Raw genomic sequence first — 16,133 nt, 5'->3', positions numbered from 1 at the left:
GGGCGCTCTTCGGTAGAGGCTATGACCCCTTAATGGGAAAAGGCAAAAATATTAAAATTCTTAAAACGTTCGTATCTTTCGTCTATTTTAAAGGGATTTTTGGCTTCATTTTAAAGTGTTTGTTCCAAATGACAATTCCAGTCCGAGTAGACAATGATCAAATCTCGGAAGACTCTGCAATGTAGGAAAAATAATGACATTTATATCGTGATCCTGTTGGTGACATCACGAGTCATGACGTAAATATAGCACAAAGTAAACGCCAAAACATGTCGGCTCTCGTAGCTGAGGGAGCTAGCGCAACATGCTAGTAAGGAAGATCGGTTTCGGTGTGTGTTCAAACCCTGCCTAAGGACAGTTATTTTTAAAAAAAGTTTATAACACTTCTTTCGTTAAAAAATATTAAAAATAATATTCAAAAAGTGATTTAAAGGTTATTTTTTAAAAAAGTTCCATTAAACTTCTTTCATTAAGATAAGTTTGCCCTTGTAGTATACAGATCCATAGCAAAAGTTAGTAGTAAAAGTAGTAGTAGTAGTAATAGTAGTAGGAACGGGTTGGAATGTAATTCAGCATTCATTTGTTTCCATGCGATGTTGCCAAAGGTAACTCGTTTACAATGCCTTCTGGCTAGGCCTTAGTGTGTTTCGAAAATATGCTTGTGTTCGGGATGAAGTTCCAAGGTTCAGCATTGAATAGGAGTTTTTGCTATTAATATCCCTTCTAACAATATTGGCAGTGGACAAAAGTTAGACCGTGTTGAAGCTTTTTGCTCCTAATTTAGTTATTTACTTTATTATTGAACGAATATATTGAAAATATATTTGTCAGCAGGCACGTATGCACGAATTTATTTAGGGAGGAGTCCAAAGCTATCTGGGGGTTCCGACTTCAATATTAGGATAAATTATAATAATTTTTTTAAAAATAACCCCCAAAATTAGGTTAAATTTACAGAAAAGTTGGTATTTCAGAGGGGGGCCGGACCCCCTGAACCCATCCCTAAATGCGTCCTTGTTCGTCAGTAATGTTTCCTCATTTTGAAACCCTCAGAAACTTCGAATATATATATAAAAACGAGTTATTTTCGATAAAGTATTACTTCAAGGAGACGCGACATTTTTATTGCACATGGTGGTACCCCACCTTAACAATAGCAAGAACTCCTTCCTTTTGGTTCTCTGCCATTGCACTCTATCGAAAGGTTAGGTTTGTAAAATATACTCCTAAGAACAAACGTGTTGCCAGAGAACCGTTATACTGAACAGAGCTCCACAGAAATGCATGCTGAACTTTCGTTTATAGCTACCCTTTGGTGTTTTGCCCTCAAGGTCAATCGAGTGATAACTCAGTTCAGTCTCTGTTCTTAAGCCGTGTTCGTATTACTTCGAACAGTTTTGACGTGTGTTTTCCAACCACCACATGAACAGACAATCAGGGCAAATCATAGCAGACAATACATTTAAGAAAGTATATTTGTCACGAAATTATTATACACATTACCCAAAGACACTTAGTATATGAATCTATACATTTATTTATATAGATAAAGCAAACAGTGGAAATTACCTTTGGAAAGAATAAATTAACAGCACGATCATAATGAAAAGCATGCCTCGTAATATAACAGACTTCTTTCGCGTAAGAAATCGAAACTCAGTTGGTCAGAGCAACTAGTGTGTACGAATTAGGTTGTTAGTTCGAGCCTAATACGAGTAAGTGTTTTTATTACTATTGTTTTTCTCTTTTTTATGTGAGGAAAAATCAAATTGTGACATCGCGATATCAAATGTATTTGGATAGGTAACTTTGTCTTAGCAAAATTTTAAATATCAGTAACCGTCGAAATTATTTCACTAACCGATCAGTTACTGAACATTTCAATCACATCAAACCAGTAGCATACCATGAAGCTTAACCTCACGTCCGGAGAACTTAGTTATGCGTCTATACTTTCAGGGGCGGACCAAAAGCCGGGCAACCCGGGCAGTCGGCAGAGTCAGAGGGGCGCCATACGAGCGTCAAAAAGTAAATTTTATAATGTGTTTCCTACTGACTTTTTTTGTTTATATTATTGTAAAGTAGCGGCAATTACATAATCTTTTTCCATTTCACCATGGAAGAAGAGAGTTTGATAGCACTAAGGGGACTGTATCGACAAATGGAGAGATGGCATGTAGAATAAAGAGTGGAGGGGAGTAAGTATTGTTTGTTTGTTTGCTTGAGTTTAGCGTTCCACGCTTATGCCTTAATGGCCAAAGGAGATGTGGATACTGATTATAGTGGAATCCGAACCGCGTTTATCGTTCAACAGTAACCCACCGGGAATTGGACCCGGGACCACAGAAACAAGCGTGCTAGCCACTAGACCAAGCTGGGGGGAGGTGTTCGTATTGCTTATAGCAGGCCATATTCTTTGTGAAGTTTTCCTAGGTAATGAATGTCTTTTTGAAAAATGGGTTTAAACTATTAAAACACTAGGATAAAAGGTAAAATATAGGCTAGTACTAGGGGGGAGGGCGGCAAAAAGTCACTGTGCCTAGGTGAAAATTTGGCCTGGTCCGCCCCTGCCTACTTTCTATATATTTTTTGGCTTTGCAGCTTGTGCGGTCCCCACGCCACAGGGTTGTGGGGACGCTGTTTGCGCCAATGCTTCGAACGTAATTCAATAACTGTTTCAGAAATTCTACCATCAGCGTGGAAGCTGGAATATATATTTTTCTAATAGTCCCATAGAACTTTCACCCAGAACACCAGATGCAATATTTCAGAATGGGCTCTGGCTAAGTATAAGGAGGATCTGATGTTTCGAAAGTAAGTTCCTTTCAGAAAGTTTCTATTTCTTGAACGGTGTTGTAAATAAACATACTCATCGTTATTAACCCGACACCAAACCATCTTGGATAAATCCCTCTAGAGCAATGATCGGCAAAAGTTTATTCTGGCTAATTTTATAAGCGACTCAAGGGTGAAACACTTGTAAACGAAAGCAATGCTGTGCATACACTGCCATGCTTCTGACAAAATATAAAGTGTTTTGTAATCTTTAGACACTTTTCCTATTCTTTTCGTCACCCTTGGTTGTGTAGGGCGGCCTCGAACAAATAAAGAAGCGGTAATATTACAGTCAAGGGGCTCAATAAATATATTAGGTATTTCTTTTGTTACCTAACCATAACCGCCTAGAGTCATCTTCGGTAGAATAAAAAATGCTACGTGATATTCCACTCACGAAGGAAAGGATGCACCAAATATATTTCTTATGCATTTTGTCTGCCCTGCTTGTCAGAAATTAAATACTTTCTTTTGGGAGGGTTCTGAAAATAGAGGGGCAAAATAAACGTCGTGCCCCTCCTACATTTTAAATTTTGTTACGTGATTGCTCAAATTATTCTAAAGAAAGCGCTTTAAGATGTCTAAGGTTACTACATTATGTAAGGGTGGCATATTCAGGAATAATAATAATAATAATAATAATAATAATAATAATGATAATAATAATAATAATAATAATAATAATAATAATAATAATAATAATATTATTGTTATTATTATTAATTATGAATGTCTTTGGAGAGCCGAAATTATGTGGCACGAATCATTATATGTAGAGCTTTAAGATGAGTGAAAAAAACAGGACTTTCTGTCTGACTCTCTAACGTAAAGATTATGTGCTGAAGGTAAGAAGAATCATCAATCTATAATTGGTTGCTTTTACGTAGAATATCAGCTACTTCAGTTCTCCTCCTTCGGGCTACTTACCTCATGTGGTAAATTCAAAACAATTTCAATTTAAAACAAATTCATTTTAAAACTTTTCCGTAATTAAATATATATAAGGAAAATTAAACATTTAATAGAGAAATCTGTTATTAAAGTGTCCAAAAAAAGTAGATAGAAGACTATCTAGTGATAAACATTGTGAAACTTTATAAAATTTTCCAAATTAGAATTTACATTTACTTAAAAATATTCGTTATGCACCAGTGAGCATGTAGTGAGCAGTGAGCACAGGGGAAATAATTATGTAACTGTTTGCAAACAAAAATTAGGGACACTAATGCAAGTGCGACCACGACACTTTTTGTTCTTTTTTGGTATCGTTATGAGTTTTACACATATGTTATAATTTGATTCTTTCCCACATAAATAATAAATAATATAACCATAGTAATAAAAATGACAACTGCACTTCTATGGGATACGAACCAACTAACTCCCGCATATAGACCTGTTGTTTTAACTAACTGAGCTATTTGCTTTCTTACGTCAACTAAACCTGTTCTATGGTAAAGAAGATTTTTCATTACGATCGTGCTGCCAATTCCTTCTTTTTCATAGGTCATTTCCACTTTTTGTTCTATTTATACGTTGATACTTAGTGTAGATTCGTATATTTGGAGTTCGCAGATAATGCATATAATAAGACATATTAGAAATATTTCCATAAAATTTTTGTTTGCAGATTTAATCCACATTTCTGTCAATGACATAGATGTCGCTGCTTCGTGTTGAACTGCATAATTCCCTCGCGTTCTTGATAATTCCCACTTTAGCAGAGTTGGTAATTCTCGTAATTTAGGTCGATTTAATGTTTTTTGCTTCTAATTTCTTTATTTTAAGCTAATATCTAACCCAAATATTAAAAACGGGTTTGTTATTAACGCTTCCTCCTGAGGAAACCTTCCGAAATTTCGAACATATAAAGAAAACGGAGATATTTTCAAAAAAACTTCAAAATAAAGAGACGCGTCATTTATTTTGCTCACAGTTGTACATTTCATATTATGGGAGAAGTGAAATTGCGCAACGCCTGCCTCAGCTGTGAAGACGGAAATGAGTGTGCCGTTTTGATTTTATATATATAAAAATCTACTTATACATAGGCATCATATCTGCCTACGAAACTTATATGCTTTGGAAGAAATATCCGTTATAGATCTTAAGTATAATATATTTCTAATATGACAAAATATGGTATTGATTTCTATGTATATACCATATATTCTGCATTCTGAGCTTAACTTCTGGATTTTCTAAAAAATATTTCTTTCATAACTTAACAGAGCATACTCTCCTTCAACTGTTGGCTAGAATTGTCATTCTTATTTTGATTCGTTAGCACCGCAAACACACACTTATTATTTTTACAAGAAGGAATATATAGATTATAGAACTTACTCCGTAAATGTTTGCCTCAATATAACTCAAAATTTGCGCTTTAGTTTACGATAATCAGCAAAACAGTTATAATTGACTTTTTCGTTTTTTGTGTTGCGTTACGGGGCCCTATAATGGGACCGGGGGCGGGTACTGCTGTTAAGGTATTTTTACCGTCCCTGACATGGGCACACTCCTGCACAACTAGATTTGTCACATTTTTTGTCATTTCGGAAATATTTCAGGTCTTAGAGTTAGATGAGACACCATATATATATTAACAACCTCCTCACGTCGTGCCTATTGAATTCGGGGATGATTGCGTGTTGACGTAAAGAAGTTGCTTCTACCCATTGTCTGAAATGAGTAGGTTTGAGCAAATAGAATTACTAGCGAGAGGATTATTTAGTATATTACAGAAACACTCCACTTCATTCAGAATCTCATGTATTTGAACTGTGAAAAAAATGTAATTGTGTAAGTGTGTGGAACTAGTGGATATGACTTAATCGTTCAGATCACAGTACTTCAAATGTCTGGAGCTTCGATCGCAAGTAACACCTATAACTGAGGTACACATACCTTGGATGTTCAAGCTTCCTGGGACGACGAATATCCAAATCTGGGCTTCTCTCTGGTCGACGTTGGTATTGGCAAATCGGCTTTATCACATCTAGCCGATTAATAGCCAACCAACAACAGATGGTCAGTCGTAGTACTCGTAATTTGAAACTAGGAGTTCGACTTCTGATCTCCGATGTCTGATCGTCGACTTCTGATCATAGACTTCTGATCCTGATTCCATCCAGATCTGTTTTTTTGTTCTCTTCCCCAGACGATGGAATTCGTCATTTCATGATTCAACTTTGATTACCTCAGCTATTGGTCAAACTTTCGTTGCAGACCGTATTACACTGTGACCGAATTTCCAGACTATCAATCTCTGCGAATCTGAATATTATGCCATATCCGAATTGTGTCTGTGTTAACAAATGGTTTCGTTACATCTTTCAAGCTTACATTCATTTTCTTAATTTCTGTTTACATAATCCTGCGAGTTAGCGTCTCGCCAGGATTTCATGAGTATCAAAACATAAACATAACCATGTGTAACTGGTTACACAAACAGACAGACAATAACAAACAATAACACGTGCCTACATGTCACAATTTAACATCGTTGTAATTTCTCAACTTAGATTCGACTTTAAATTATAATTATCCCAATCACCTAATAAAATCTTATAATCTTTTAATATATATCTACAATATATTGTAAATTTCAAACTAAATTACGCTTCTTCCTTAAAGGATAATTAGCTCTTTAATATAACACTAACCTCGAAGCCCAGTCAAGCAATTTCCAACATTCGTCCAGAGCGTTAAACTGTGTATTCGTACCATGAAGCCAAATTGTCAGTTTGATGTGCATACGGAGGGACTGTTCTAGAAATTCATCTGTAGACCGATGATTTAGCAAAGGATTGTTCTGTGCCAACCTCTGTTCAATATCAACCTGGAAAGTAAAACACAATAAAATATTAGATATAAGGAAATCTAGTAGTATAGTTTCTTACAAGGATTCTCTAAAGCGAATTTCCCTGCTGTATATTTAACCATATCGAGAATCTTCGTAAAGAATGTTCAAACTTTTGTATTAAAATAGAGATAAATAAGCAGACAAGAGCGTGCCACTATCTTCCGTTGTAGACGATATTTTGCGGACCTCTTTCCGATTCGTTCATTCTGAATTTTAGTATATGTATTGTATATTCGAATTCTCTGAAACGAAGTCATCAAATTTTCTGAATGTCAAATTTATGTTCAAAAGAACCATTGTTATCCACAAATTAGATCTTCAGTTAGGATGGAATTTACAAAGACATATAATTTATTCAGCCGTCCCTGTATTACATATCTTAAATTCGTATAGATGTGTAAGAAATACGTATGTGTATCAAGCTTTGTGCCTATACGTGCAGCGGTTCGATTTATGCTCTTCATAAATATCACAGTATTCGTAGAAGTGATTTATATACTATTAGTTTCTTTAAAGGAAGACACTCATACACAACATTTCCCGCTTTTGTGTCCAGTGTGACGAAAGTAATATGTCTTAGTAGTAAGATTTGACATCTTGCCCTTTCGGGACATACATATATTTACAATTTTTGTTCAAATAATAATATATAAATTAAGGAAATGACGTTTTCTTCGGGATGTCGCACTCAGCAAATTGACACTTTGCTTTATGTAATAAACAATCATAGTGCAACACTATATTTCAAAGGGAATAGTTTAGAAAATTCAATCGACAACTGTTTTTATTAACTGTTGCTGCTTTGTCACTTATGAAAGGACATTCAGGAACTACAGTCAACGATACCATTTCGTCCATGGAAATATATTTCGAAGCTCTTTTGGAAAACTCTGTTTGGCAGTGTAAACTAGATTAATTGTTTGTTACATAAATATTTTCTTCCTTGCTTTTATTATTTTTGCCATCGCATACCTGCACATAAAAGAAATAAAATTTCAATCAGCTTAGGAATATAGGAGAAATCTCCAAGTCGGTTGGTTTGTTTCTGATAACATTTTTTTCAAATAATAGAATTATTAATCCTTTTTATTTTTTTTAAATATGCTTTATATATTTATATTCATAGAATACAAACATATAAGTGCATAACACTAATTGTTAATAGTAAACAGCCACGCTAATAAACATCACAAGCTGTTTTGTCTGTCTACCTGACGTCATTAGATTTATTTATTTATTTGTTTGGCATTATTTTAAATGGCGAAGTTAAGACTAATCAAGCCTCGTCTCCCACCATACAATAATTGCAATTAATATTAGAATAACAAGTATTTATAGAATAATAATTGAAATGACACACATTTACAGATACGGATACAAAAATTATTATACGTAATCCAATATGTATAAAATATATTTTTTTATACACTGTAGTTAATAATACAACAAACATAAAGTACACTCACGTACCACATCCACACATAGATGACTACAAATAAGAGTATAATATAATCGGATACATTTAGAGAATAAAAGAACAAACGAAAGGACAGGAGAATAAAAATATTTTTTTTTTCGTGAGATATCAATAAGACTAGCGGGGCTCATGGAGGGCTTGCTCAACCAACTTCTTAAAAAGATGGATTGAGTGGGATTGTCGTGTGTTGGTGGAAGGTCATTAAATGTGGAATAGTGGATGCAAAACATATTTTAGAGTAATATTTCGACGAGTGTAGGAGAAGAGAAATGAGTTTATTTACACTTGATTTTGTATTGTGATCGTGGCGAGCATTTAATGGTTGCAATCGCTGAAATAAGTAGAAAGGTTGCAGAGAGCGCCAGTCCTTAAAGAGAAGTGTGAGGCGATGCAAATATCGTCTGTAGGCAAGTTTCAGAAGACTCAGCTTTTTTGTAGTATGTAGTTAAATAATGTGATCGTTTGATAATATAACCAAACCATATACAGTCATTTTGGATACGTTGTAATCGGTACGCTAATTTTTCATTTAAATCAGATAGTTACATCACAATATTCAAGGTTACGAAGCATTAATGATTTTACAAGTAGTAATTTTGTTTCAGTGGGTACAATTTTCTTTAGTCTATTGAGTGAATGCAAAGACCAGAATGCTTTCTTGCATACTGCGTTAATCTGTGGTTTACACTCAAGAATTTGATCTATTGTTATCCCGAGATTTCTAACGGTTTCAGAAAATTGAATAATTGTTCCATTTAGATGTTGCTACGGTGCAAACAATTTGCCGATTTGAAACTATTGGGACAATTTAATTCAAATTTAAATATTGATTTCTTAATTTAATTATTTGGAAATAGGACAAGCCCATAACAATATGTAGGATTGAACATTAATATTTACCGTATGTAGCCGCAAGTTTGTTCATAGGAAAAAAATGAGTTAAGTGCAAACAATTAGAGTTATTAATTAAGCAGGGTTACGTATAATTTTAACCTACGGTGTACGACAGGTCGAAGGTTCGGGTGTAACAACTAGTACAGTTTGATACTCTATATACCACAAAACTGTTTAACAATGATTTAAATAATGTTATGGACTTGGTTTGGGGAGTAGGGGTTTTAATCACTATTAAATTCCACCTGAGCGATAAGTTTAGTGTATAATTGTTTTCTAATTTATTTCAGGTGTAGTGTTTTCCATTCCCGAAGAGAGACCCTTGAAAGTTGAACACATGAAACTAGGTTTAAATCTCATATGGCCACGATACTAAAAAAATATTAAACTAAAGTAACAAAATTTATTTAATTTGCAAAAGTTTTCAGCTAACAATACGCTGGTGAAGAAAACGTCATTTCCGTTTCCTGTTCAGCTAGCTGATTACAAACAAACCAGCTTTGAGCGGGTTATATGAAGTTTACATGGTACTCGTCTTTGAAAATGATTTGTTTCATTTTCGGATATAAGCATAACAGTTATTGTACTATTTAATATATTAAAGAGAAACAATAAAACAAAGGCACATTGTACAACAAGCGATATAATGTTTAATTATGTATTAATTATTTCTTTCCTTGCATATTCTGCCAGAAAGAAATTATAATACACATATTTTTAGCAAAAGCTCCCTTGCTCTATATTTTATTGTTTGTTTGTTTGTGACATTTTTAGGATAATTTCGCTAACAGTTTAATATATATTTATACTCAGAACACTGTAAAATCTTTTCTTAGTAAACTGATCATTGAATCGCACATTTAAAGGCATACTATAATAGTCAAACAGTGCCTGCCCCAGCATGGAGTGTGATACTCGCCTGCCTCAGTTCTTTTCGATCCTCACCAGCATAAGTTCGATAACAATTTTACCTTTGTGGTTACATATATATTTAAAAATTTGAGACTCTTGATACAATTGAGATTTGCAGGCAATGGATAATTTTAAAATTGTTAAATTGACGTTACACATATATGTAAGACAACCGCATTTAAGTAAGCACAAGCTAACTTAACCGTACCTTACCGCATATGAATGTTGGTAAGAGTACAGTACAGGCAATGCAGAAAAGTTTAAACCGGACTTGGTAATTTGTCTCATCTCGTTTGAGATAAATTATAATTGCTCCATCTTTTCGATCTACGCTAAGTACGCAAGAAAAATACGGGATCATTTTTTTGAAAATTTATGTCTAATTTACGAAAATAGTTCTGTGCAATAAAATTGTTTATGTAGAGGGAGAACATAAAAACAGCGATAAAACGTGTCATAGTTACGAAGAAATTGAAATACAAACCACTTATAGTGATTACTAGCACTGGCTAGTGTACGCTTTTCGTACCTGTCTTTCTTTCCATGCATACCCAACTTCACTGATCTGCCTGCTCCCTACAGATTCACCCATACATGTGTTCGAGTTTCAAGCTGCCCTTAATCATCATAGATGTAGTGTTACGTAAAGTTACCACCCAGCGTAAGTTGCTACGTGTTTTCCTTATGAATTTTAATACATGTATATGGCTGGCATGTTACAAATCTGTACGCCGATTCTGGTAGACGCAAAGAAAATACTTCAGATAACATTAGGACATTATATACGATAGTTAGTGAGTTATACTTTTAAAATAATTATTTCTGGTGACGCATTTCAACTTTGCCAGAGCCGAGCAGGGAATGAACACCTGCTAACAAAAGAATGAAGAATAAATTAAGAAATTATTTTCACGAAGAGATGCTGTTTCTGAGATTAAGTATTCGTAATTGTATGCCTTAAAATGCATTGGTTATTCTAGCGCTGCACTCACTTGCTCCGAATATCTGATCACAAATTTAAAAAAAAAAAAATTCATGTTTCTTCCATATTAAACATTTTCACAACAAACATCATAATAAAAGTACATAGCATAACAATTTTCAATAATTTTAATTAAATTCAATAGGAAATTATTATTAAGGGGCGCTCATGTACTGTATATGCTTGGGATTCTTACTCACTTGTTGTCCAGCAAGTTATTGGTGATTGCAGTAATTAAAGTGTAGAGTAATTTTGCTTCATATTATGATAGATGTAGGCTTCTTAAACGCATAGAGTAAATATATTCACTGCTATTCGTGAAAAATGTTGCCTTTTTTTATAAATTTAAGTTCGAGAACCACAGTTGCTACATACAACGTTATTGAAACTGCCTTAGTAACCACCCTAGCAACAGATTGTTTGTATTGTCTGTTTACTGTAGCTTGGCGCTATGTTTTGACACAAAAGCTGGCTAGCAAATCTTAGTAGTCCTTCCCCTCCATTCCCCTTATCGCAATGGCAACAGTGGCACCAACTAATCAACTTTAGCACTAGTGGGGTTTGGCATTTTCAACTTGCATAAATTTCGAAACAAACAGTTTATTTCTTTGTGAATTTATTGATGCAGCATGTTAATAGTGAACTATATCAGGTTGATCTATTTAGAAACCTCGCTCCTTAGAAATAAACACGGCCTTACAGTGAGAATATTATTCGGATTTTAAGAAGGCGGGGAAAAGAGAGCGAGGATGAGAACGATGAGAAGAAAGGAAGAAAGAGAATGAAAAAAACACTTGTTCATTTACTTCGTAATGCACTTAAGTAGTCGTGAAACGGAAAAGGGATATCTGAACCCACTAGCACAATATTTGCGGAAGCGGTGGCAACATGATATTCTGGCGGAATCAATCCCCCGCCAATTCTAGAGATTCAGTGTTTGTGAACGCGCGCCTTTGAAGAGGTTTGATACTTCGTTTGTGCTGATGTGCATGTGGTACTTAATATAGTGTTATAATTGTGTATTAAGCATGAGTGTAATATCGAACACGTGAACACGTGACACAAAGTGTTAAATAGGCAATCACGTGAAATCGTATACAATGTGTATCTATTTATGAGAAAAGAATGCCACTCGAGTGATGCAGCCGTGCAAAGGACTGCCACAGCGACGAAAGTGTCCGCAAGTACCGTGCGACGCATAGTCAAACAAGGAGCGTGCGGAAAATTCACTACGCCAAACAAAAAGCGTTATCGGCGAAAAAAGTACGAATTAGACGAATTCGACATATCAGTACTGACTCGAACAATGACAGACTTTGTTCGGCAGGAAAAATGTTTTCCGTCAACAAGGCGTCTTTTGTCAACGATGAGAAGAGCAACAGGATTTGCGGGAAGTCGTACAACTTTGTGGAAAATAATCAAGAAATTAGGTTTTCGATGGCTTAAAATAAAATCTAATCGGCCAGATCTTTGCGAAAGAGAGGACATTAGAAATCGGAGAATTCATTACCTTAGAAAAATAAGGCCTTATCGGCAAGAGGGTCATTCAATAGTATATATAGATGAAACCTACGTAAACAGTTCACACTCCCAACCAAAGACTTGGTACCACCCTGTGTTTGTTAGTGAACTTAAACCTATTAGTAAAGGATCACGTCTGGTGATAGTGCATGCGCGGGGTGAGATGGGTTTCATTCCAGGTGCTTTGGCCATTTGGAAGTCGGACAGTCGGTCAGGAGACCATAACATGAACGCAACGAATTTCGTGAAGTGGGTGAATATACAACTGATCCTAACCTGCCGCGAAACAGTGTGGTAATAATGGACAATGCGTTAATAATGGACAATGGAGAGCGTTAGCGACTACGCTACGCGGGGCCACATTATATTGAAAAGAATATGGTAATGTACTAAAAGGAATATCCGTAGAAAAAAACTGAAAAATATGCTAAATATATTGAAAAGAATATAAAATATTGAAAAGAATATGCTAATATATATATAAAGAACTGATATAGCGATATTCTTAGCAATTGCTAAGAGGATATTACGCATATCAGGAATATTGTGAACATATCGCATATTCCGGTGGTGATGTGCTTAGTTTATCCTGAGAATATATACTTGTGTTGTGCGGAAGAGGAACAAGGCTGTGCAAATTATATACTCTGGCCTTACAGAAACTCCCGTCTAGGCATTCACCTCGTGGGACTGAGAAAAACCTTAATCTTCCTGACCAGCCGCAGCCCACGTTCGCAGTTCGTTTCCACGCTCGATCTACCTACTTTACTACGTTTTTTTTTTTTTTTTTTTTTTTTGGAGAGTCTGGTAAGGGCACCAAGACAGTGAGGACAAATCTGTACTGCTTAAAAATGTTTACATGTTAAAATTTGCTTTATATTGTTCTTTCAACCCGTAATTCAATGTGTATTATATTCTTCTTACAGCAGTATGCTTTATTTCCTAATACTTTAAGTCTATGGTTATTAGTTATTATAATTATTGCATCATAATCCTCCTTCTCAAAGCTCATTCAATTAGTATGAAATTCTAACCTTGGCAGTTTGCAACATTGCAAACCTTCACCAACAGGCAATATGTGGCGAGAATATTTCCATCCACACTCGCATCAAAACTCCCAGCCTTTGTTTACAATCAGTACAATATGTTTCTGTCGCCTTATCATGAAAACAACGCTATCCAGCGAACGTAACGGTCTTTTGCTTTCTCTGTTTATTGTTTACAACACAAACTGTAACCTCCAATATTGCCAGGCGTACATGGCTTTCTTACAGTTTCGAACAAGAACACTTTTACAAAATTGAGTGAGCATTATATGTATTACATCATAATTAAATCTATGTGTCATAACATTAATGTTTCAGTCATCTCAAAAATAACAATTTATGTAGTAATAATAATTTATCCATGACAGTGAAGAAGTAGGTACATTCAGTTTGACGATTTATGTGCCTGGCAACCATGAATTAACCATGTAATTTGAGAAGCAAAGTTTTGACGCTCGCACTACAATTGTTGTTTGTAAACAATCCTCCATCCTAGAGTGAACGGACAATAACCAATATGGCTGCGCCCAGTAAAATTCACAGCAGACGACTACACCAGCGTATAATTGTGTTTCGTTGTTGATTGTTTATACTACATTGTACTTCGGAATGCTATTTTTTCAATGCGTTCTTTTAAACCAATTTCTTTGGTCCAAATAAGACACATACTTAATTTAGGGCAAATTATTTTTTTTTAGCAATGGTAAGTTTTATAACTCTAGAAAATATTCTTCGTTTTGCAAATAGGAAAGTAATATAGAACAAATTTATCTGTGTACGAGAACAGGGTACAATCTACACGCAGATATATATATATATATATCTTGACTCATCACTATACCCCACCTTAAATCTACCCTAAGTGACTTAACAACTCACTCAAGTTCAGGGTAATTTTCGTTTCTCTCGAGACAAAGGGGCGTATGTCGTTTTTTTAACTTTTTCAGGAGACAAATTTAAAGATTTTATCATAATATATTCTATCGTATCCTGCTAAAATTTAACTTGATTTCGTAAGTTATATTCCTGAAACGAATGAAATAAAACTAAATTTTAAAAGAGAATAAATAATGGCAAAAAGTTTAAATTTGTCTCTTGGAAAAGTTAACAACATGAGTATGCCCTTTTGTGTCGAAAGGGACGTTTTGATCTTTATTTTAGTAGAAACAATATACATTCATGTTTATACATTATTTGTTCACAGCCAACAATGTTGGTGCTAAAACAATCAAACTTTACCAGGCCAGTGGTTCCAGTATGACTGTCACTTTAGCGTGTTCTTCTAACACCATTGATCCGGTGTTGGCCGTAACACAGGCCTGATATTAGCGATTTGATGCCCAGGTATGGAGCGGTGTCAGTGAACTAGGATAATGGTGGATGGATCGCGGAAATAGAAAAAGCAGCATGAGGCACCATTCTCTGCCGGTTCGCGTCAAGATAACGCAAAATTTACGTTTCATTTTGTGAAAGTAGTAAAAATTGCTTATTGCATTATTTGGGTTGACTCTGCCGATTGTGTGAAGATTGTTACGGAATGCTGTCATCTGTATTCTTTATGTGTGTACCATGTGTTCGTAGTTGCTAGGATGTTGAACGCAGACCATTAGGACATCAATATTAATAACTATTATTCGTCAGTGGTCAGCGAGAACTAAAAATATCCTAAAGACAACGATTTAGGAAAGGTATCACAAACTCTTGCAATTACTGCATATGAGATAAATACATCAGTACTCTAATTTTAGGTGTGCACATCACCTTCCAAGAATACTAAAAGATATATCTAGCAACTGATATTTAAAATCTGTAATAGTTTTTATCTTTTGCTACTAACAGATCTTTATGCGGTACATTTAAAATGCATACCAAATAACAAAATAGTATTATCTTGCACGAAAATGATTTTGGAGCATATAAATTTTCTTACAACATTTACAAATGTGGTAGTGCTTTCCATCTGTTGTCCTTGTATTTTCTCTCTTCATATTCGTTGCTGACTGTATTTTGTTCCTCATAGCCACTCATAAATCAATATTTCAGCCACATTTTATTATTCATCATAATAGTAATGTCGGTTTAATAGCAAGTAAACTATTTCCCTAAAAGTTGTTATTCGGGAACTGCATGTAAAACTACACCAGCGATCTGCAGTAAGATTATTTCTTATCATATCTGATAGTTGATTTAACGACAACCGTTGTAACACTTTACTTCAGAAAGCAATGGAGTTGAAATAACATCAGATTTGTGTCAAAATTTATCAGTAGTTTGGTAGTAGAGAGCCAATGTGTTGAATTCACACAGCCATTTCTTAGGGTGTAAAGTTAATATTTTATTTATTTATTTATTTATTTTGAGATTTTACAATTACACACTCAATGAAATTTTATATCTTTGATTTGAATAACAAAATACTATTTATATATTTTTCTATTGTTTTCCATCCTTACTTTCCCAGTAACATTTCAAAAAAAACCAATTAATTATTGCAAAACAGTTACGCAAACATGCGACAGTTGCTATTGAACTTCACAATTGTAAAGTTCATTAGAAAGTATTTTAATTTTCCATTCATAATACTTTCTATATAAGAATCGA

At 34.6% G+C, this 16,133-nt stretch overlaps 1 protein-coding gene across 1 annotated transcript in view; it reads right to left on the bottom strand.

Annotated features, from left to right (window-relative positions):
• LOC145674172 (condensin-2 complex subunit G2-like) overlaps positions 1–16,133 on the bottom strand; it is a 165,313-nt gene that overhangs the window by 47,045 nt on the left and 102,135 nt on the right. The window contains exon 15 of the mRNA XM_081744004.1: positions 6,501–6,676. Coding sequence (XP_081600130.1) covers positions 6,501–6,676 — 176 coding nt within the window. The remainder of the gene's footprint in view (positions 1–6,500; positions 6,677–16,133) is intronic.

Source organism: Thermobia domestica, chromosome 17 (assembly GCF_964235325.1).
Source record: "Thermobia domestica chromosome 17, izTheDome1.hap1.1, whole genome shotgun sequence".
Taxonomy (NCBI): Eukaryota; Metazoa; Arthropoda; class Insecta; order Zygentoma; family Lepismatidae; genus Thermobia; species Thermobia domestica.
Note: the sequence above shows the minus strand (reverse complement) of the source record. Positions and strands in the feature narration are given on the sequence as shown.